The sequence below is a fragment of the Gorilla gorilla genome, chromosome 7 (assembly GCF_029281585.2).
Source record: "Gorilla gorilla gorilla isolate KB3781 chromosome 7, NHGRI_mGorGor1-v2.1_pri, whole genome shotgun sequence".
NCBI lineage: Eukaryota > Metazoa > Chordata > Mammalia > Primates > Hominidae > Gorilla > Gorilla gorilla.
Window position 1 is genome coordinate 151,186,041 of NC_073231.2, and position 22,382 is coordinate 151,208,422.

At 46.7% G+C, this 22,382-nt stretch overlaps 1 protein-coding gene and 1 long non-coding RNA gene across 2 annotated transcripts; both read left to right on the plus strand.

The window, feature by feature from the left end:
• The first annotated feature begins 67 nt into the window (after positions 1–67).
• On the plus strand, positions 68–16,461 carry LOC134759138 (uncharacterized). Its single transcript, XR_010135071.1, has 3 exons — positions 68–150; positions 1,444–1,577; positions 15,994–16,461. It is a non-coding gene; the product is annotated as an uncharacterized lncRNA (long non-coding RNA).
• Positions 4,442–8,976, plus strand: LOC129524105 (forkhead box protein D4-like 3). Its single transcript, XM_055348639.2, has one exon. It carries the CDS (start codon positions 7,046–7,048, stop codon positions 8,297–8,299), a length of 1,254 nt encoding a protein of 417 aa, XP_055204614.1. The 5' UTR covers positions 4,442–7,045; the 3' UTR covers positions 8,300–8,976.
• Positions 16,462–22,382: the final 5,921 nt, after the last annotated feature.

Consider the following 22,382-nt stretch of genomic DNA (forward strand, 5'->3'; position numbering starts at 1 on the left):
GACCCCGCCGGGGCGCTGGCTGCCCAGCGCGGCGCCTGGCGGGAGGGCCGCAGGGAGTGCGCATGCGGCCGAGTGCGGGACTGGGGCTCCTGGCTGTGGGTGTGGTACTGAGGCTTCAGCCGGTGCCACCAGCCTAGAGGGAGTGGAGCGGTGAGCACGTCAGGGGTGGGGGGCGCAGGTCAAGCTTTCACCAGTTTTTAATTCTTTGATGGGGTAAATTTGAGCAATTTTCTCGACTTGTCGACATTCGTTATTAACTGAGCAGGAATTAGGAGAGGAACCCGGTCCTCTCCACACAGCCCAGCAGGTGCGCCGCCCATGTGCCTGTGGAGAAGAGGTTCCTGTGGGGCAGACAGGGGTGGACCAAGTAGCTGTGAAATTTCTTCTGAACAAAACACACAAGGAGGAAGCGAGTGAGCTCAGTGGAGGAGGGGCGCTACCCCAGGGGACGTCCCCATGCATGGGCTTGTGAACCTCGAATATGTGAGACGGTCTCAGTCAATTTAGAAAGTTTATTTTGCCAAGGTTGAGGACGCACGCCCGTGACACAGCCTCAGGAGGTCTTGACATGTGCCAAAGGTGGTCGGGACACAGCTTGCTTTTATACATGTTAGGGAGACAGGAGACATCAATATATGTAAGATGAACGTTGGTTCCCTCGGGAAAGGCGGGACAACTCGAAGCAGGGAGGGGGCTTCCAGGTCACAGGTAGGTGAGAGACAAACTGTTGTATTCTTTTGGGTTTCTGAATAGCCTCCGCAAAGGAGGCTATCACATATTAACCTATCTCAGTGAGCAGAGGGGTGACTTTGAATAGAAGGGGAGGCAGGTTTGCCCTAAGCAGTTCCCAGCTTTTTTCCCTTTAGCTTAGTGATTTTGGGGCCCCCAGATTCATTTTCCTTTCACAGGCTAGACAGCTTTAGGAACTGAAAGGTTCACGAGGCTGTAACGAAGAGTCGAGTTGCTCCAGGTGAGCCTGGGCCACAACAGCACGCAGGACCTGGGCGCCCACGAGGGGCTCCTGGGAGGGTTCGGGAAAGGGATCTGTGAACCCTATCTGAGATGGTTTCAGGTAATTTAGAAAGACGTGCACCCGTGACACAGCCTCAGGAGGTCTTGACGACATGTGCCCAAGGTGGTCAGGGCACAGCTTGGTTTTAGGGAGACATGAGACATCAATCAATATATGTAAGAAGTATGTTGCTTCCATCCAGAAAGTTGGGGACAACTGGAAGCAGGGAGGGAGCTTCCAAGGTCACAGGTAGGTGAGAGACAAAGGTTGCATTGTTTTGAGTTTCTGATTAGCCTCTCCAAAGCAGGGAATCAGATATGCACGTATCTTAGTGAGGAGATAGGTGACTTGGAATAGAAAGGGAGGCAGGTTTGTCCTGAGCAGTTCCCAGCTTGACTTTTCCTTTAGCTTAGTAATTTTGGGGCCCCCAGATTTTCCTTTCAGAGAGCCTACGACTAGATTTGCATCTTTACGTCCTGCACGGAGGCTGCTACACACATGCAGAAGTCATGCTGGTGGCCTGGACAGTGAAGGGAGAGAAGTGGATTTGGGAGACATTTAGGAGGTAAGATTGCTAGGACCTTGGTGATAGCTTGGACATGGAGGGTGGAGGAGGAGGGGTGTCTAGCAGATAATGCTCTTAGGTTACCACCTGGGATATTAGGGAGAGGGAGCAGGCTGTTTTTTGTTTGTTAGGCAGAACTTGGTTTTGCGGTGCAGTAGGGTGCCTGGAGCTGAAAGCCTGACTTCCTCATACAGGCCAGACCCCACATGTGACTGCCAGGCCACTTTGAGGCTGAGAGAGATGGTTTTGTCTGGCCTCTGTCCTGCACGTGTTTACGGATGACCTCTGTGTTGGCAGATTTGGGGGTCCGCCAGATGGGATCCTGTGAAGAGACCTCAAAGGTCTTTAGTCCAATCTATAAAACATTTTTATGTTGATTATATCATTTCCACAATCAAAGATGAATAAAAGATACAGAGGTGTATTTAGTGAATCAGGTTGATGGTGCACCTGCGCTAGGCAGTGTTTTAGTTCGTTGAGACACCAAGAAGTTGAGACAATCCTTTACCTCAGAGTTTTGTGTCTGTAAGTCCTGCTGTTGAGAGCTGTGTGTGTTAAAATGTCTGATTTGGGCAGGTGAGATCTGGGCCCTCTGTAAGGTTAGGTAACAGGAGGTTGGTGTCCAGCAAATATTCAGTGCGCCATCAACATCCCAGTTCTTGTCCACCAATCTTCCAATTCTAGGACTGCTGCGGAGGCCCTCAGAGCGACTTCAGAGGAGAAGTAGTATGCTCTGTGGCTATCTTGTTTTGGAGTGTAAATTGTAAATCCTCTGCAAACAAAAAGTTGGAAACAAGTAGTGTTTTGGCTTGAGTTTCCTGTAAATGGCTTACAGTCGTATAAAACAGAGCATGTATACCACAGGGCAACACGAGTGTCCCTCTATCACCCTTTCTCCCAGTGGCCTAGGTGGAGATGTAAACAGAATACTGTGTGCAGCCTCACTATGTGACAGTCCAGTGCTTTGAGCTTGGAGTGTCATCAGGGAAGGGCCCCTGACTTGGAAGGCTGCTGCGTCTCGCTCTGTGACAGGAGGCACCACATGGCCTTGGTCTTATGAAGACCTTTGGTGCCCTAGTTCATTGTAGTCCTGATTAGCCTGATGCAGGTGCTGGGCCCTTGTTCTGGAGGTGAGAAAACACCCTGGGCTTCCACTGCATGGCTGGCACTCTGAGCATTCAGGTGCCTGTTTGGGGACTGATACAGAGTCCTGTGCCAGATGCAGTGGTGCACACCTGCCAAGGGTCCCTGCTTCTACTGGAGAATCTGGACACATGTAAAAGGTAAGAAAGGCTAAGGGTAGGAGTTAGGGTTAGGGTTAGGCTTGGGGCTGGGGTTGAGGTTGTGTTTAGGGATATGGTTAGGGTTGTGGTTGTGTTTAGGGTTATGATTTGGGTTTGGTGTTAGGAGTTAGGGCTAGGGATAGGGTTTTAGCGTTAGGGTTAGGGTTGGGGTTACGGTTACGGTTTAGGGTTAGGGGTCAGGGTCAGGGTTAGGGTTAGGGGTTGGGGTTAGGGGTTAGGATTACAGTCACGGTCAGGGTCAGGGTCACGGTCGGGTCAGGATTAGGGGTTAGGGTGAGGGTGAGGGTGAGGGTTGGGTTAGGGTGATGGTGAGGGTGAGGGGTGAGGGTTAGGGTTAGGGTTAGGGTCAGGGTCAGAGTCATGGTTAGGGGTTAGGGTTAGGGTCAGGGTCAGGGGTTAGGGTTAGGGGTTAGGGTTAGGGGTTGGGGTTAGGGGTTGGGGTTAGGGTTAGGTTTAGGATTAGGGGTTATGGTTAGTGTTAGGGTTAGGGTTAGGGTACTGTAAATAATTTCACATTATTACTAATAATAAATTATTATTTGTATTACATTATTACATAATGTAAAGGCTATTAAGACATGTTTGTCTTCAACAACACATTTCAAAGAAGATCAAGTTTGTACGTAACACTAGAGGCATTTCTTATCAAAAGGATTGAATAATGAAAATAAGTTTCTACTGGGTATATTTCAAGCATTTATTTATTACTTTAGTTACGAATTCCAATATACTTTAAAATGGTATTTGTTTTACAGCATACATAAAATGTAGCAAATCAGTACTGTAAAACATTTAACATTCATACAATTATATATAATATCCTTTTTTTTAAAGAATGGTATTTCACAAAAATATCTTTTGAAATTGGCTTTGGAGTTTACATGTACTGAACATGAAAGTTTATAATAATGATGATACAACTTTCAACATTGTCATTTTTTCTTAGAACTTCAGCTGATTGCAGAGATATAATGATTACATTGTTATTAAATTTTTTTAACACAAGTAAGTGTCACCATTTTATGACATGAAATAAAAGGTTATGACTGTTATTGATGTTGATGTTGATGACCTGATCACCTGGCTGAAGGAGTGTTTGTCAGGTTTCTCCATTGTAAAGTTACTCTTTTCCCCCATTTCATACTGTGCTCTTTGGAAGGAAATCACTATGCACAGCCCACACTAAAGGAATGGGGAGTTGTAGTGTACTTTCTTGGGAGTGGTCTACATAATTAATTGAAATTCTTCTGCAAGGGACAGTTGTCCCTTTTGCTTTATTAGTTCCATCATTTATGTTTATCAGTGTGGACACATGAATATTTTATACTTTGGGTTACAATTTAATACTACTTTATTTTGTTGCTCAAATGATCCCAGCTTTGACCATTGGGAACTCTTTCAGTTATCTCCTGTTCCCCCCTTTGACATACCCCCATCGATGTGGGTTTTGTGTTTTGTTTTTGAGCGCCTCCTTATTTTTCTCCTGTATTTTTAAATAACCCAAATCCCTATTGAGGCTGGCGCTAGGAAAACTAACAATACTCCCTTTTCCAGGTCATCCGATTCCTATGCTGATGGAGGAAATGTGCCTCACATGCCGGGGGCGCTGGGGAGTAGGCGTCTGGGATTTTGTGGTTGAATAAGACACCTGGCCTGGCTCTCCTGGAGCTTAGTTTAGTAGGTCACACAAGCAGTCATTGGTAAATTTGGGATTCAAACAAATCTGTTAGGCTCAAACCTGTCTGTTATTTGTCCTCCAAGCTTCATATAAACTGAGGAGCCTTAAAGGGTAAAAACTTCAGGAGCAGCAAAGTTTCAAAAAAAGATCAGCAAGAAAGCTCTTTTCCAGATTTTATCTTGAAGGCACTAGCTACTTTAAGCTATTTTTTTATTATATTTTGCCCTTGCAGTTGGCGTTTGATTTCTCACTGAACATTCATTGTCATAATTATAGACACTATGTGACTATCAAGGGCATAATATTCTTTCATGCTGCATTTTTATTAGATGGCACCTCAAAGTTTTCCCAAGTCGGTGGGTTTTAAATTATGAATATATACCGTGGCATAGTATCTTACTTAGTATTTTAATAAGATCCTTATTTATATAACAAATATTTTTTTATTCCTCTGTAGTGCTACTTTAGTCTCTGAGCTAATTTTCATGAAGCCAATCTAAAAATCATGTTACTTCTAAAGATGTGGAGCGAGTGAGATGAACAGTTGTGCTGTCATATTGCCCCTCCCCAGTGCAGATAGTGAATGAGGACCCACTGATTTAAAGGCAACACTGCAGCCCCTTCTTGCCTCATTGAAGTCCCAAGTTTTATTACAGTAAAAGCACTTAATGTTGACATTTCTGAAAGAATGAAGAGGCCGGGCACGGCAGCTCACGCCGGTAATCCCAGCACTTTGGGAGACTGAGGCAAGCGGATCATGAGGTCAGGACATCGAGACCATCCTGGCTAACACGGTGAAACCCCGTCTCTACTAAAAATACAAAAAATTAGCCAGGTGTGGTGCTGAGCGCCTGTAGTCCCATCTACTTGGGAGGCTGAGGCAGGAGAATGGCGTGAACCCAGGAGGCGGAGCTTGCAGTGAGCTGAGATCGCCCCACTGCACTCCAGCCTGGGCGACAGAGCGAGACTCCGTCCCAGATAAATAAATAACCAACCAAATTAGCTGGGCGTGGTGGCGGGCGCCTGTAGTCCCAACTACTCAGGAGGCTGAGGCAGGAGAATTACGTGAACCCGGGAGGCGGAGCTTGCAGTGGTCCTAGATTGTGTCACTGCACTCCAGCCTGGGCGACAGAGCGACTCTGTCTCAAAAAAAAAAAAAAAAAAAAAAAGGAAAAAAAGAATGAAGAGCCAGAGCCAGGCATAGTGGCACGCCTGTAGTCCCACCTACTCAGGAGGCTGAGGCGGGAGGATCACTGGAGCCCAGGAATTCAAAGCCAGCCTGCGCAACATAGACCCTGTCTCTAAAAATGAATTGGTTATAAAGGATGAAGAAAGGAAGGAGGAAAGGGAGAGAGAGAAGCCCTTATAGAGTGGGTGCATTTCTTGTATGTGGGGCCACTTTGTAAGAACAGGATTTTTCAAACTGGGCCCATACTGGTATGTGTGAAATCAATTTAGTTGGTTATGGCCATTTTTTTTTAAAAGGAAATATCAGTGATCACTATAGTGTAAGTATATTGTTTTGTGAAAGCCATCTTAGTTATGTATTATGTCTGTATGTGTAAGATTGTGATATAAAATGTATTTCTGTGGTTAAATATTCAAAGAAATTGGAGAACCATTGCTACAAGGGGACAGAGGACTCCGTGTGAGCTCTCCTGCCTTCCCTGAATAAACTTACACAATTTAGTGCTGGGACATTTGAACCTTTTCTGAAAATTTGGGTCAGGGAGAGCATCTTGGGGAGGTGGGAAGGAAGGTAGAAGGAGCAAAGCAACACCCCCCTGAAGCCTGGGAATATTGTCAGAACCTTAAGTATAATTCAGCTCACCATTCTGGGTAAGGACAGACTCTACCAATGAAAATGGGTGATTACCAGCTGTGAAACACAAAAACATACTTTTACGGTTACACATTCCTTTACAAACAACCGTGTACATTTCAGCCTCCTGCCCCACCATTTCTTTTCTCCAGGAGGGAAGGCTGCATGTCGAGGTGGTCATAGAATGTTGAGTATCACACTTTCCTACCTCGCTTTTATTTGCGCGGGTTTAAATGCGCCTTAACAGAACCCGTGCAAAGGCTTGCCAACTGTCTGTCTGCACCGGATGAGTAGAGCATCTTCCTTGGTGGCAGGTGGGTGCGAGGAGGAGGGGGCTGGGCTTTTCTCCGGACGGGTGTTTGCCCAGAAGACCATCATCCCTGGACTACGTTAGGAGGAAGTGGCACCGCTCCGAGGTACGGGAAGAAGGGTTATAAAGGGGGGAGTCCACCACACATGGTCTTGAAGAAGCTTTTATAAAAGGCAAAGGCATCTTTGCCGGACGTTGTTGCAAAGGAGTAGAAACAAGCAGACGAAAACATCCCAAAGGGTAACCACTAGCGTTCCTGCTTCTTGCAACATTCATCCCAGGCTTCCAGCTCAGCCCGCCCCAGGCCAGGTGATCGGCCGCCACATCCCCTGAGACTAAAGCACCTGCTCCTCCATGAACTTGCCAAGAGCTGAGCGGCTTCGCTCCACACCGCAGCGCAGCCTCCGGGACTCTGATGGGGAAGACGGTAAAATTGATGTCCTGGGAGAGGAGGAAGATGAAGACGAGGTGGAAGACGAGGAGGAGGAGGCGAGCCAGCAGTTCCTAGAGCAGTCGCTCCAGCCGGGGCTGCAGGTGGCCCGGTGGAGCGGGGTTGCGCTTCCCCGAGAGCACATCGAGGGCGGCGGCGGCCCGAGCGACCCCTCAGAGTTTGGCACCAAGTTCAGGGCACCGCCAAGGTCTGCGGCGGCCTCTGAAGATGCCCGGCAGCCGGCAAAGCCCCCCAACTCGTACATCGCGCTCATCACCATGGCCATCCTGCAAAACCCGCACAAGCGCCTCACGCTCAGCGGCATCTGCGCCTTCATTAGTGGCCGCTTCCCCTACTACCGCCGCAAGTTCCCCGCCTGGCAGAACAGCATCCGCCACAACCTCTCGCTGAACGACTGCTTCTTTAAGATCCCCCGCGAGCCGGGCCACCCAGGCAAGGGCAACTACTGGAGCCTGGACCCCGCCTCCCAGGACATGTTCGACAATGGCAGCTTTCTCCGGCGCAGGAAGCGTTTCAAGCGCCACCAACTGACCCCGGGAGCTCACCTGCCCCACCCCTTCCCTCTACCTGCGGCACACGCCGCCCTGCACAACCCCCGCCCAGGCCCTCTGCTTGGGGCCCCTGCCCCGCCGCAGCCAGTCCCGGGGGCCTACCCCAACACCGCCCCCGGGAGACGCCCTTACGCTCTGCTGCACCCGCATCCTCTTCGCTACCTACTGCTCTCGGCCCCCGCCTATGCCGGGGCACCGAAGAAAGCAGAAGGCGCGGACCTGGCGACCCCGGCACCCTTCCCGTACTGCAGCCCTCACTTGGTCCTCAGCCTTGGGAGGAGGGCAAGGGTCTGGCGTCGCCACCGGGAGGCGGATGCATCTCTTTCAGCATTGAGAGTATTATGCAAGGGGTCAGGGGAGCGGGTACAGGGGCCGCGCAGAGTTTGTCCCCGACCGCGTGGAGCTACTGCCACCTGCTCCAGCGACCATCAAGCCTGTTGCATCCCCAAACCACTGCCCCTTTGCTGCAAGTGTCCGCCGCCGCCGCTGCTCGGACAATTTTGCAGCAATAGCAGCAGCATCAGGAGGAGGACTGCGCCAACGGCTGCGCTCCCACCAAGGGCGCAGTGCTGGGCGGGCACCTGTCAGCCGCGTCGGCGCTGCTGAGGTATCAGGCAGTGGCAGAGGGCTCTAGGCTGACATCGCTGGCTGCCCCTTTGGGCAGAGAGGGGACCTCACCAGTTTTTTTAGTATCGCCCACGCCCAGTTCCCTGGCCAACTCCGCAGGGCCCTCCTAGAGCCAGGTGGGAGTGGGGAGCGACCCGCAGCTGCTCACTCCACCTTGCGCGGCCCATACTGGGCGTGTGCATCTGAATCCCGCTGGAGAGCAAACACGAACTTCTGTCCGCTGCAAAATGGTTAGAAAGAAACAGCTGGATTACTTTCCTCTAAAAACCACCTGAACGTAACCTTCGCAGGGCGTCAAGTCATCTTTTCTTGCCTTCGGTTGTGGCTTCTATGGCTTTCCCGATTTGCACATTTCCTGGGGTACTATGAACGTGAGTGGGGTATTTTGTTCTGGCATTAAAAGAAAAACAAGCAAGCAAACAAAAACACAGCCTCCGATGCCAAACATGTTCCCCCTTCTTCACTTCCTTGGAACTGGAAGTATTATTCCTAAGTCTAGTGCAAAATGCTTCTACTCTCTGTGTCTTCCTGATAGGGATGTTTAATGTAAGTAGGATATTAATTTCAGAACATTGATTTCTTATCTGTGTGTCTGACGTGCCATCTTTAATGTTAAAATTAAGGTGTTAAAATTAAGCCTAGTTATATAGACGAAATAAAATGCTAGGTCACTACACTACATCGTTTATTTTCTATTACTTCTCATTCTTCCCTTTCTAAATGGAACTTTTTAAAACCTACATTATTTTCCCTCAAACAATTTATTTTCACAATTCATATTTATTATAGATAGCAGAAGTAATCCATTTTAATATGGCCTTTAAAAATTCCAAATATTTGCGGTTGAAAATGTCCTGGCTTTTAAAATAGGAAATTTACTATTTATGAGACTTCTAAAAGAAAAGAATAGGAGGGCATGTAAATATATTCTCCATTTATTTTTCATCACCCCCCAACAAGCTGGAAAACCATTTGAGATCAATTTGGAATGTAGTGGCCAACATGTACTCAGGGAAAATAAAAGGCTATATATATATATATATATATATTTTAAGCACTAGAATTTTCAAAACTTATTTCTTAAAAAAAAAACTCTGAAAAGACTTTTCAACTAGAAAGGTTTAAGTGTTACTCGGCGTCAGGGGATGGAGTGGGGGGAAACCAGACAAGAACGCCCATCATGAATTGCTCCCCACAAAGAAAACAAATTTCTAGGAACTTGGCCGTTTTCTCCTGTCCTGAGTGGGGTTCCTGATTCTGTGCCGCTATGAGGGAAGCTGCTCTGTGAATGTGAGAAAGTTTTTCCCCCAGCCCCCATCTACTCCCCACCCCCAGCTATGAATTTCTTATTTCAGGAGGGAGGACAAACATGGAGACACACATTTTTACAGTAGTCTAATTGGCCGATTTTTCTCCGGCTTCTCTTCTCCATCCCGTCTCTTGGAATTTCTTGGCATGCCCTACCTGAGATCCCCTACGGGAGATTTCCTCTTGGCTCCTGCGGTTCTGAGGACGTTCTGAAAAGTTCCCAAGCCCCACCTTTGGTAGCTGCCCAGACCCCAGCTTCCAATTCTTCCCTCTTCTTTGCACAGGTAGCCGTCAGCCCCATAGCACCACCAGCGTCCAAAATAGACCACTTTTAGCAAATCCGGCAGGGCTGGGGCAGTCTAAGAGTTTGGAAACAAACTGAGAATAGAGGGGTCCTATTTCATGCCAGGTTCTCCCTGGTTTACGTTCCAACTCCCCTCTGTCCGTTGTGCGAAAACGTCTCCAGGCCGACCTTCATTCATTTACTGTCAACAAACGTCCTGGGAGAGCGGCTACAGCCGGCCGCTGAACCCAGAAGGGACTTTCTCTAGGCTTTCTTGGCACCCTCCCAATTATCTTCCTTCTCTTGCCCGAGGGCAGACCAACACAGCTACGAACATGGGTGACTGAGTGTCAGACCCCTTCCCGGAACCGCCTCCAAGCTCCTAATTTTTGCCTAATGTTAAACCATATCCAAAGATGAATATTTAAACCATCAATTCAGTGGCGGAGCAAATTAAACGTTATTCTCCGATCAAACAGGAGCTTCGGGTCCACCTGTTTGGAAGCACCCAGGCGGCTTGGAGAGGTCCGGCCTTCGGGTGCGACCCGCAGGGGTTGCCTTGCCCGGCTCGCGGAACGGACGTTTACGTGTCGCAGCTACGAACCCACCAACGACACCAAGCACTTGCCGGGCAGACCAGGCGCCCCAGCCCCCCCACCCCCCCGCAACGACGCGTCCCAGAGGTGCGTAGTGCTTGGCGCGGTGACCAGACCTGGCCGCCTTCCTGACTGCACAGAGCTAGAGGCCACACTCTGGATCCCAGGCCGGGTCCCTGCGGTTCTGGAAGGGAGGTCCCGGACGCCTCCCAGATCTCGGGCTTCCGTAACCCTGAGGCTGGGTTTTAAAATCACGGCTCTTCCAAGTTACACGAAGAGTCCATGGTCAAGGGTCAAGGGTGGTCTTCGACCCTCGGGATCGTCTTCTTGAGAAATGGCTGAGAGCTAAGCCTAGAGCTGCCCAGGGAAGGAAGCCAAAGAGCTGGAGCCGAGCGCGAAGGGCTGGGAGGTGCGGGGAGGCCCCTTACCCCCGCCCCCCCCACACTGTCCTGCCCGCTAAAAACGCTGATAATAGTAACAATATCGGCCAACTGTTTCCCCCCCGCTCCTGGTCTGCCAGGCACCGGATCCTCCTTCGGCACTCCCAGCACTCACTGAAGAAGACACTATGGAATTCTCCGTTTTCCAGACTAGAAATAAGGAACTCGGGGAAATGAAGAAACTCGCCCGACGACCCTCAGGCAGTAGCACCCGGCCAGGTTTGCTTTCTGAACCACTAACTCCACTCGCGCACGCCACCTTTCCTGCCTGGGCCTCTGGCGGGTCGCAGGGGTGGAAGCCTGACCTGGGCCAGGGCCCGGATTTCTTCCTCCTGGCCTCTGTGCCACCGCCCCCGGTGCCAGGAAGCGCTTTTCTCTCGCCGAGACCCAGAAGCGCCGAAAGACTCGCGCGGTCAGTTCCCCGCCCCACGCCCTGGGCTGTGCGTTTTCTTGTCGCGCGGTCAGTTCCCCGCCCCACGCCCTGGGCTGTGCGTGTTCTTGTCGCGCGGTCAGTTCCCCGCCCCACGCCCTGGGCTGTGCGTTTTCTTGTCGCGCGGTCAGTTCCCCGCCCCACGCCCTGGGCTGTGCGTGTTCTTGTCGCGCGGTCAGTTCCCCGCCCCACGCCCTGGGCTGTGCGTGTTCTTGTCGCGCGGTCAGTTCCCCACCCCACGCCCTGGGCTGTGCGTTTCTTACCAGCCTCTGCCGAGTGCGGGCAACGGCGCCGCCAGACTCCCCCAGACCGCGCTCCGGCTCACGCCCGACCAGAGCACCTGCTTCACAGGGGGGCGTTCTGCGCGTCCTTCCTCCCCGGTGTGATTTTCGTTCTTTTTCCTCTCGTGGTTCCCAAGAACCCAGGCACCCCTCGACGTCGGTGCCGGCGGTACCGGGAATCCCTCCCCCGGACTCCCTGCCGGCCCGAAGCCACCTTCTAATCCCAGCCGCCTTCCCAAGGCGGCGGAGGTGGGCAGCTCCGGGCTCCGCGCCGCCCCGTGAAGCCGGAATTTCTCTTCGGAGTCTCGCTACAGCTCTCCACTTCGTCGCCCCGCACTGGATCCTGGTAGCGTGAAACTTGCCCAGGAAGCTGGGCTGCGCTGGCCCGGGGGGAAGGTCCAAGAGACGAGGGGGCCGGGACGCGGGGCTGTCGCAACCACTGGCCCTCTGCGAACCCTCGGGCCGGCAGGTTCGGGACTATCGGGGTGGGAGTGGAGGCGGTGGCCGCTGAGAGTAGAGAGAACGTCCAGGAACCGGTGGACTAGGGGTCCCCGGCGGCTGGCCGAGGGTTGCAAGCAGAGGGGACTGTCGGTTGCCAGCAAGTCCCGAGCGGATGCCTTCTGGCAAGGCAGTCACATTCTACAGTGCCGATTCTGTGTACATTGAGTATCCAAAATGCATAAAATCTGTTTATACATTGGAATGTAGCTTATGATTCCAAAATCTCATCTCCAGGCTGCCTAGATCACACGGCCCCGTTTCATTCATTTTTACTTAATAACGGTCGTTAGACAATTGAGAGAAACAGCAGAAACCACGAGAAAAAGAATGGAATCAAACGGCGGTAAGGACTGACAAGGCTGGCGGGGAGATTTAGCAAATGATGGCTTCTGAGAGTTTGCACCAGTCCTTCACCACGTTTTATTGGAAGTGTGGAGAGTCATGATTCTCATTCCTCCCCAGCCTTCCGGAAAAACGCTCAGAAATTTCTTTCCACATTGACACCTGATTACAGTCTAAATAGTAACCTTATTCTGATTGTTAATGTAACCTTCTCGTAATTTCTACAAAAATACTTTAGTTTTTCTAGCTGTGTTTTCATGTAATCACTGAAATTATTTTTAATTGGTTTTAAGCATTCATTGATTCCATATACACCACCTGCAAAAAAGTTACATAGGTGATCGCTAACAATACTAGAATTCGCCCCATCCAAAGGAAACATTAGAGTAGAAAAAGAAAAAGGATTTGAGAATCCAGTATGAAATTCAGTTAATCATTACTTCCCTGTTACTCAACTATCTTAACATTGTCAGGTTTACCTGAACATAAACTTCATTTTCTTAATTGTTCTTAGAACGAAGGGATATGTTTATTGAAATCAGTAATTAAGAATATTTTGGGACAGTTATGATTTACTTAGCCAGTGAAGCAGTTTCTATTCCCAAATCCAGGCAAAGAGAACAATAAGATTAAACGTAGCCTAAGAGATTTCCTTTTTGTCAAATAATGTGATTTTGCTATGTATAGAGGAGATGTCTATATGTAAGGGCATATTTATGACCAGTAGTTCCTAAAATTAAGGGGACTATTATTGTGTTACTCAAGGTATCAGATGTATAGGATACATTATGTCATATTTCAAACAATGTTTATAAAGAGATTAGTATAATTAACCTGTATGTACTTCTCCTCTGGGCCAACCTTGTGTCTTCTTTAACTGCTGACAGTCCCCTCCCCACTGAATTATTTTGAATCAAATCCCAGATAGTCTATCATTGTATTGTATTTTTGAATATTTCTCTAAAAGATAATAATTCCATCAATGAGACTGGGTGCAGTGGCTCCTCCCTGTAATCCCAGCTCTTTGGGAGGCAGAGGTTGGAGGATCACTTTAGGCCAGGAGCTCAAGACCACCCTGAGCAACATAGCAAGACCCCATTTATAAAAAAGAAGATTCCCATCAATGTAACCACAATACCATTATCACACCTAAATAATCCATTAATAGCATCGGTTTATCCAGGCAATATTTAAATATCTTCAATTGTCTAAAAACTTTTTGTTTAGTTGGTTGGTTTGAATTAGAATGCTAATAAGGGTTACGTATTGTGTTTGGTTGATATGGGCTATTATATCTCTTTTAGATTTCCTCAATCCTCTTTTTTTGTTTCCCTTGCATTTTTTATGGGAGAAACTGAACTGTTTGTTCTGAAGAAGTTGACATTCTGGACTTTGTAGCTGCAGGTAATAGTTTTTTGGCAAGATATTCCCAGGGATAAGGTCGTTTATTCAGACTTTTGAATATTGGCAAATAATAATATTGTTTGTAGAGGGAGAAGGATTAGTCAAGATATTTTGAAGAATCAACTATTGAAAAAACAAATTTTTATCAGAGTAAGCATGGATCTGGTAAAGATTATGTGAAATTTTCCTAAATGCAAATACAATCTAAAATTGTAATGTCTTACAATTAAAAAATAGATTATTTTCCATATATTTATAGAAATATAAATGATCAATCAACTATTTCATTGACAATTTTAAATCTAGTTTTATCTTGAGGAGAATAAAGTTTTTTATATCTTTAGTATTTTAGTTGAAGATCCAAAGACATTTTATGTTAAAACTTTAGGTTTTATATTGTTTTGTGTTTTAAAACATAAAATCTAAAATGTGGTAATATCCATGAGGTGCGGATAGAGTAATAGCACAAATTCTGTGTTCATGAAAATTCATTTTAGGATAACTTAATTAAAAGGACTCAGGATTTGAATGATATTAGATTAGACAGAAAAAAGTTCACTTGAGTGTAAGACATAAGTAATAAAAACTAAAGGTAGCTAACTTTTTTAGGCTTCTTCTTTCTTTAACGAGTATGCATATGAAATAAAATTTCCATGTCCATGTCCATTTTTCCGTGGTACATAGGGCTTCTATAATTTCATCTATTTCATCCTGCAGTTATTTTCACGGGTTTCTGTGTCCACCACTATCTGGAATCTCTGAGATGGTGAAAACGAAATCTTATTCTTCTTTATATTTCAAACAATTCCTAGCACATTATCAAAAATACCTGATAAAATTTATTGTGTCTGTAATACTGGTAAGCATGTAAAAGGGTGGTAAATATATAGGCTTTAAGTTTAGATAGATCTAAATATTATTAAAATTACCAAATTATTGTTTTTAAAAAGTATTAGTTTCCTAGGACAAATAGAGATTTTTAGATAAGGCTGGATTTGTAATACTTTAAGCAACAGGTCACAGTGCTTAAGTATTTAATGCCGATTTGGCAAGCAGCTGATGTTTTACATAATGCTGTCAGGTATTTTATATTTGCGTGTATTTTCTGATGCACTGGATCCAGCACTTCATGTCACGTCATATATCTGTTTATAATGTATACAAATGTATTTTCATATATATTTGATGTTTGATGGCTTTGAAACTTTAATCTTGAAATAGATTTTAAATTTTTATTAAAACTATTTAAATAATTACCGTAAGGAAAGAGCTCTTATTAGTTGAAAGAAAATGTAGATTCATGTTTCCTTGGAGACTAGTCTAGTTTCCAAGGATAGACGGCAGTGAGGAGTTGGGTATCTAGATGGAATTTCTGTTGGTTTGGATTCCAGCTCTGCTGCTTACCAGCTTTGTGACCTCAGGCAAACAACTTAACCTCTCCAAGCCTCAATTTCCCCATCTATCTAATGGTGATATTTATAAGTTTCGCCTTATAGGGCCATGGTGGGGATTCCATGAAGTAGTGAATGTGAAGTGCTTAGCACAGTGCCTGGCACATACTCAATGCTCTATGCGTGTCAGCTAGTACTTAATGATGCTAATAGACATGATGTGTCCCGAAGCACGGGCGGGATCTTGCCTGACGTCCTTCTCTCTGCGTCCTGGTCAGTCTTCACATGGTGGGCATCCTTTATTTCCGGTCACACACGGGTGGTACACAGAGCATGCTGTTTCTTTCCTGCCAGAAGGTTCCTGCTGCAGCTCTCCTGCTAGTTTAGCTTAGCCTTCCGGTTTGAGGGATGAGTCACATATACCATCACTTCCCAGGACCAACAGGACCTTTCAGGAAAGCTATCCCTGCTTACACAGAGAATTGCCCTTGCCTAACACTGAAGCCTGGCAGAGTAACATGAAATAACCACAGCAATTCTAAAATTAGAATTAGCATGCCTAGAATAACAGGTATAACCTTCTCTTGTACTTTATCACTTGCTTCATTTCTGCTCAGCCTAATTTTCACTTGATGTGTAGATTTATTTTTTGTTCACCCATCCAGAAAATGTTGACTGAGGAATTACTCTGTGTTAGGTGCTGTTGTAGGCGCAAGGGATACAATGATGATCAAGGCAGATGCAGCCGTTACCTTCAGGTTGTGGAGTCCGGATACAGACTGGAGGCAGGCAGCTGTAAGATGTGTGACAAATGCTGCGCTGGATCAGCCCATGGTATTAGGAGAGCAGGTAAGGAAGGGTGGGGACGGGAGCGGACAACCTGGAGGAAGAGGCACCTAAGCAGAGTCCGGAAGGCTGAGGAGGAGTCAGCAGGTAAAAGAGAGGGGAATCATGACATGCCATCTCAACTGTAGGGCACGGCTAGCTGGCTGACTTAGCTGCTGTAACACTGGATTTTTGCAAGAGTCCCTGAGTATTTCTCGTGGACTTGCGAACAAATCTGAGCAAGAAAACCACGTAATTTCTTTTATGCCCTGCCCAAGAAAGCCACCTGGAGGGGCAAGGGGACCTTAGCAGAAAGAAGCTGGAGGTGGGGGGAGAGCAGGGTGATATTACTGTCCATATGGTGGGGGGTGGACACCTCCCTGTCATATGGCTCGTAATATCCAGCGGGGGAGAGGGGTTGACTTTCCCCTGTGTTGTTGGTAATATCACCCCCCTCTCTCCTGCTAAATATTAAGTACAATATCACAGGTGGGGTGTACACCCCCGGCGATGTTTGAAGTAATATCAACTTCTCCCCCTCTGGATGTTAGAAACAATATCACAGGGGGGTGTACACCCCCCTGCGATCCTGGGAGTAACATCATCCTCTTTCCCCCGGATATTAGGAACAATATCACAGGGAGGGGGGTGCACACCCCCTGCGATATTGAAAGTCATATCATCTTCTTTCTCCTCGGATATTAGGAACAATATCACAGAAGGTGTTTACAACTTCTGCAATGTTGGGAGTAATTTCATCCTCTCTCACCCTAGATATTCAGAACAACATCACATGGGAATTGTACCCTTCTGTTTATTGAGAGTAATATCATCCTCTCCCTTTCTGTATATTAGAAACAATATCACAGAGGGCTGTGTACACCCCCAGGAATGCTTTGAGTAATATTATCCTCTCTCTGCCTGGATATTTGGAACAATATGACAGGAGTTGTGTACACCCACTGTGATATTCGGTTTAATATCAACTTCTATCCCCTGGATATTGGGAGTAATATCTATCTTTAGCCAATATCACAGGAGGGCTGTATACACACGGCGCTATTGGGAGTAATATCATTTTCTCCACCCCTTGATATTAGGTACAATATAACAGTGGGGACGTGTACCCCCTGGGATATTGGGAGTAATATTAATCTCTTCCCCTGTGGATGTTAGGAACAATATCACAGAAGGGGTGTATACCCCCAGCGATATTGGGAGTAAGATCATCCTCTCCCAACTTGGATATTAGGAACAATATCACAGGGGAAGTGTAAAACCCCTGCGATATTGTGAGTAATATCATCCTCTCCCAAAATGGAGATTAGGAACAATATCACAGGAAAGGTGTACACCTCTTCTGATATTTGTGGTAATATCATCTCCTCCCCTCATTGATATTAGGAACGATATCACAAGGTGTGTACAGCCCCTGCGATATTGGGAGTAATATTATTCTCTCTTCCCCTGGATATTAGAAATAATATCACAGGCGGAGGGTACAGCCAACCCCCTGCGATATTGGGGGTAATATCATCCGCTTTTAGCCTGGATATTAGGAACAATATCACAGGGGGCTTGTACACTTCTTTTGATACTGGGAGTAATATCATCCTCTCCACAAGTAAATAGTAGGAAAAATATCAAAGAAGGTGTGTACAACGCTTGTGATATTGGGAGTAATATCATCCTACCTCACCTGGATATTAGAAAAAATATCGGGGGGCATTTACACCACCTGCGATATTGGGAGTAATATGATTTTCTACCCCAGTGGATATTTAGAACAATATCACAGGGGCAGTGTACACCCTCTGAGATATTGTGAGTAATATCGTTCTCACCCCGCCGCCCCCACCCCAGATATTAGGAACAATATAACAGGCAGATTATACACCTGCTGCAACATTGAAAGTAATATCATCCTTTTCCCCCTGGATATTAGGAACAATATCTTATGGGGGGTTTACAGCCCATTCCATTTTGGGAGTAATATCAACTTCTTCATTGCTGGAAATAGGAAACAATATAGCAGTTCTGGTGTACACACCCTGTGATATGGGCAGTAATATCATAGACTCTCCCCCGGCATATTAGGAACAATATCAAAAAGGGGTGTATACCCATAGCGATTTTGGGATTAATATCATACTCTCCCCCCTGGATATTAGGAACCATATCAAAGAAGGAGTGTCTACCCCTTGTGATAGTGACAGTAATATCATCCTCTCCCTCCCTGGATATTAAGAACAATACCACAGAATTGGTGTACACCCACTACGATCATGGGAGTAATGTCATCCTCTAACCCCTGGATATTAAAAACAATATCACAGAGGAGGTGTACACCCCTCATGATATGGCCAGTAATATCATCGTCTCCTCCACTGCGTATTAGGAACAATATCAAAGGGGTGTGTACACCTCCTGCGCTATTGGGAGTAATGTCATTCTCTTTTCCCCTGAATATGAGGAATAATATCACTGATGGGGTGTACAACTCCTACGATATAGGCAGTAATATCATCCTCTCCCTACCTGGATATTAGGAACAAAATAACAGGACATGTACACCCCCTGCGATACTGGGAATAATATCATCCTCTCTCCCACTTAACATTAGAAACCATATCCCAGGAAGAGTGTAAACCCTCTGAGATATTGAGAGTAATATCATCCACTCCCTACCTAAATATTAAAAACAATGTCACGGGAGGGGTGTACACCCCTACAATATTGGGAGTAATATCATCCTCTCCCTCCCTAGATATTAGAAACAATATAAAAGGGGTCGCGTACACCCCCTGTGATATTGGGAGTAATATCATTCTAATCCCCCCTGGATATTAGGAAGAATATTATACAGGGGATGTACACCCCTTGACACATTGTGAGTCATATCATTTCTCCTCCCTTGGACATTAGGGACAACATCACGGGGGGTGTGTGTCCCCTGTTATATTGAAATTATTATCATCCTCTCCCAAACTGAATATTAAAAACAACGTCACGGGGCTGCTGTGACTCCAGCAATATGGACAGTACTATCATTGTCTCTCTCCCTAAATATTAAGAACAGTATCACAAGAGGGGTGTGCACCCCCTGCGATATGGCCAGTAATATCATCGTCTCTACCTTTGGATACTAGGAACAACATCACAGAGGGTGTGTACACCCCCTGCGATATTGGGCATAATGTTAGCAATATCCCTGGTCGGGGGAGGTGGAGTACATTAAGAACAATATCTGAAGGAGGTGGGTGTACACCCCCTGAGATATTGAGTGTAGTATCATCCTTTCTTTCCTAGGATATTAAGAACAATATCACAGGAGGGGTGTACTGCCCCTGCGATACTGGGAGTAATATCATCCCCTCCCCCTTCTATATAAGGAACAATATCCCGAGGTGGGTGTACATCCCCTGCGATATTGGGCGTAATGTCATCGTCTCCCAACTTGGATATTGGCAATAATGTCCCAGGGGGGTGTACACCTTCTTCGATATTGGGAGTAGTATCGTCCTCTCCCCTCGGGATTGTAGGCAAAATATGGAAGGGGTTTTACAGCTCATGCGATATGGGCAGTAATATCATCCTCTCTCCACCTAGATATTAGGAACTACATCACAGGCGACTGTACACTTCTTGCGGTATTGGGAGTAATATCATCCTCTCCCATCATGGATATTAAGAACAATATTACCAAAGAGGTGTACACCCCCTGCGATATTGACAGTAATATTTGGCTCTCCCCTTTGGGTTATTAGGAACAATGTCGCAGGAGGTGTGCACAAGCCCTGCGATATTGGGAGTCATATCATCCTCTCCCCCTGAATATAAGAAACAATATCACAGTGGGTGCGTACAGCCGCTGCGACATTGCCACCAGTATCATCCTCTCCCTCCCAGGATATAAGGAACAATGTCACAAGGGGGCGCACACCCCCTGAGATATTGGGGGTAATTTCTTCCTCTGCCCCGCTGGCTATTAGGAACAATGTCACAGAAGGGGTGTCCACTCCCTGCTATATTGGGAGTGAGATCTTCCTCTCCGTCCCTGAATATTAGGAACAATATCCCTAGGGAGTGTACACCTCCTACAATAGTGAGACTAAGATCATCCTCTCGCCCCCCTGGATATTAGGATCAATATCATAGGGGTGGTGTACACCCCCTGCGAAATTGGAAGAAATATCATCCTCTCCACCTTTGGACGTTAGGGACAGTATCACGGGGGAGGTCTATGCCCCCTGCGATATTGGGAGTCATATCATCCGCTCCCACCCAGGACATTAGGAACAAGATGACTGAACGGAGGTACACCCACAGCGATATTTTCAATAATGTCATCCTCTACGCCCTGGCAATTAGGAGAAACATCATAGAGGGGTGTACACTTTCAGCGACATCGGGAGTAATATCCTCTCCCCCACAGATATCGGGAAGTTATATTAATTATTAATATTAATAAATATATTAATAATTAATAGTAATCATCGATATTAATAATTGCAATAGAGATAGTAAAAGTTAATACGGATTAAAAATATTAACAATTACTATTAATAATAACAATATCACTATTAATAATAAAATAATGATATTATTAATCAGTGTTACATAAATCAGTCATAAATGATGTTGGTAATAAAACAATAATTAATATTAAGATTAATAACTAATATTATTGAAAAATGACATTAATACAGATAATTTTAATCATGCATAATCGTACATTTATAATAATCATTAATGATTAATAACATTATACTATTAATTAATATTACCATTGATAATTATTAAGACTGATGTTTAACAATTAATAATATTATTAAGATTGATGCTTAATCATTAATCGTATTATTTCTCCTAATACCGCAGGGGGTGTACACCTACCCGTGATATTGTTCCTAATATCCAGGGATGGAGAGCATGATATTAGTTTTAATATCTCCGTAGGTGTACACTCACCCTGTGACACTGATCCTAATATCCAGGGAGTAGAGTATGACATGACTCCCAACATAGCAATGAATGTACAGCCACCCAGTGATATTGCTCCTAATATTCACGGAAGAAGCGTAGGATATTACTTCCAAAATCGCAGGGAGTGTACACCTCTTCTGTGATATTGTTCCTGGTATCCCGAGGGGGAGAGGATGATAATAATTCCAGTATCACAGGCTGTGATCACCCACCCTGTGATATTGTTATTAACATCCTGAAAGGGAGAGGATGATATTACTCCCCGTAATAGATAGATATTACTCCCCATAACAGAGCAGGAGGTGTACACCCACCCTGTGATATTGTTCCTAATATTCAGAGGCCGAGAGGTCGATATTACTCCCAATATGGCAGGAAGTGTACACCCCCGTGTGAGATGGTCCTTAATAATATTCCAAGGCGGAGGGGGAGATATTACTCCCAATATCGCAGAAAGTGTACCTCCCCAGGGATATTGTTCTCATGATCCTAGAGGGAAGAGGATGATGTCACTTTAAATATCACAGAAGGTGTGCACGCCCCCACTGATATCGGTTCTAATTTCCACGTGGGAGAGGAGGATGTGACGCCCAATCACACCTGCAGTAGAAACACAGCTATGATACTGTTCTTAATATTCAGGGAGGAGGACGATGATATTACTCCCAAAACAGACGGCTGTACACCCTCTGCACACCGAGGGTGTACCCCCATCTGTGAAATAGTTTATAATTTCCAGAGGGGGAGATGATATCACTCCGAATACCGTAAACAGGCTGTGAGTCCACCTTGGATCCTAAAAACCAGGGAGGGAAGAGGGGCTGGCACGCACTCCCCGCATCGCGGGGGGTGTCTCATCCCCTTGCGATGGGGGTCCTAAGAGCCAGGGGGGGAAGAGGGGCTGGCTCTTACACCCCGCATCAAGGGGGTTCCCGGCGATGGGGGTCCTAAGAGCTAGTGGGGGAAGAGGGCCTGGCTCTTATTCCCCGACTCGCGAGGGATGCCTCTCCCCTCTGCGATGGGGGTCCCAAGAGCCACGGGGAAAGAGGGGCTGCCTCTCAGTCCCCGCCTCGCGGGGGGTGCCTCCTCCCCCTGCGATGGGGGTCCTAAGAGCCAGGGGGGGAAAGGAGCTGGCTCTCAGTCCCTGTCTCGTGGGGGGTGCCTCCCCCCCCCGGGATGGGGGTCCCAAGAGCCAGGGAGGGAAGAGGGGCTGGGTCTCAGTCACCGCCTCGTGGGGGGTGCCTCTCCCCGCTGCGATGGGGTTCCTAATAGCCA